General features: G+C 32.3%; 1 protein-coding gene across 1 annotated transcript; it reads right to left on the reverse strand.

Moving 5' to 3' along the window:
* Positions 1–248: 248 nt before the first annotated feature.
* Positions 249–1,081, reverse strand: LOC111042891 (protein ALP1-like). Its single transcript, XM_022327607.1, has one exon. It carries the CDS (start codon positions 1,002–1,004, stop codon positions 249–251), a length of 756 nt encoding a protein of 251 aa, XP_022183299.1. The 5' UTR covers positions 1,005–1,081.
* Between the last annotated feature and the right edge of the window lie 552 nt (positions 1,082–1,633).

A 1,633-nucleotide genomic window follows, 5' to 3' on the forward strand; every position in this document is an offset into this window, starting at 1 on the left:
ATAAATATTTTAAATTTGTACGATCTGTGACTAAATCTATATTTATGAAGGCGAAGTACGAGCCGGTTGTTGCATGACGACAACGTGTTGATACCGGTGTCGAACGTGTATTAAAAATAGTTTAAAAATAACTTATTTTTGTAAAATATGATCGCCTGAATTTATTTTATATTATATTAATATTTAAATATATAATATTATAATTTTGATATTATATTAAAAAAAAAAAAAATTAGAAGTAAAAAAAATCAAACAAATCGATATTGAAACGGAACTGCTCCTGCTTCCATAAAATATTCAGCAAAATATTCTCGAACATCTAATCCTTGTTGACGAGCTCCAGAATTATTTTCATTTTGAATGTCTTCCAAAGAGTTTGAGAGGGTGTCTTCGAAGTTATAACCATCCCTTCGTCTAACATAATTATGTAAAATACAGCATGCTTTAATAACGTCGTCAGCAAAATCGGGTTCAACTAGAATAGCACTATGAAAAACACGCCATTTATTTGCGAGTATTCCAAAAGCGCATTCTACGTACCTTCGAGCTCTTGATAGACGATAGTTGAAAATTTTTCTTTTTTGTGTGAGACCTCGTCCAGGGTATGGTCTTAAAAGATTTTTGTGTAGTCCGAAAGCTTCATCGCCTATTACCACGAAAGGCTGCGGAAAATTGTCTGTATTTGGAAGAACAACAGGTGCTGGTAGATTTAATTGTTCAGAATATAGTTTTTTTCCGAATGGACAATTTTTGAAAATTGTAGAATCACCCTCCTTACCGTATGCACCGACATCGATTGAAATAAAGCTATACTCTGCGTCCACTACAGCCATTAATACAATGGAAAAATACTTTTTATAATTGTAGAACATTGATCCGGAATTAATGGGTTTCATACAACGAATATGTTTGCCATCGACTGCCCCTACACAATTTGGAAAGTTGGTTTTCAAATAAAATTTATTGGCTATTTCTATCCATTGGTCTGGATTAGGCTCTGGCATTTCTTCAGGCTGTAGGGTGTTCCATAGAACCTGACAAGTTTCTCTAACAACATTTCCTATTGTACTTCGTCCCAACAAAAATTCATACTGTAACGCCACAAAATTTGTTCCAACTGACAGATATCTGAAATAATTTATAATTTTCAATATAATATAATATAAATTATATTATACTAAATTATATTATATTATATAGGGAATATCATATAATTTTATGTTTTTTTCTCAAAATCAAATATTATGTTTAGAGTTATTAGATAAGGTTAAAATGTAAACATAATGCAGTAGATCAGAGGTTCCCAAACTTCTTATTGTGCGACCCATTTTGAATTTTTTTTTTAATATAGCGACCCACANTCATCGCCTATTACCACGAAAGGCTGCGGAAAATTGTCTGTATTTGGAAGAACAACAGGTGCTGGTAGATTTAATTGTTCAGAATATAGTTTTTTATCCATCTTTGATTCGGTTTTATTAATTGGCAATTTAGTTGTTAATTTATTCGTTTTCCTTTGTGTTACACCTAACTCTACGTGTACTACGTCCGAATCGGATAGCGTTCCTCCTCTTCCTGACCTAGTAGTTACTGGTGATACAATTAATTCTGTACAGGGTCTTCCTCCTATTTT

The sequence above is a fragment of the Myzus persicae genome, unplaced genomic scaffold, assembly GCF_001856785.1.
Source record: "Myzus persicae strain clone G006 unplaced genomic scaffold, MPER_G0061.0, whole genome shotgun sequence".
NCBI lineage: Eukaryota > Metazoa > Arthropoda > Insecta > Hemiptera > Aphididae > Myzus > Myzus persicae.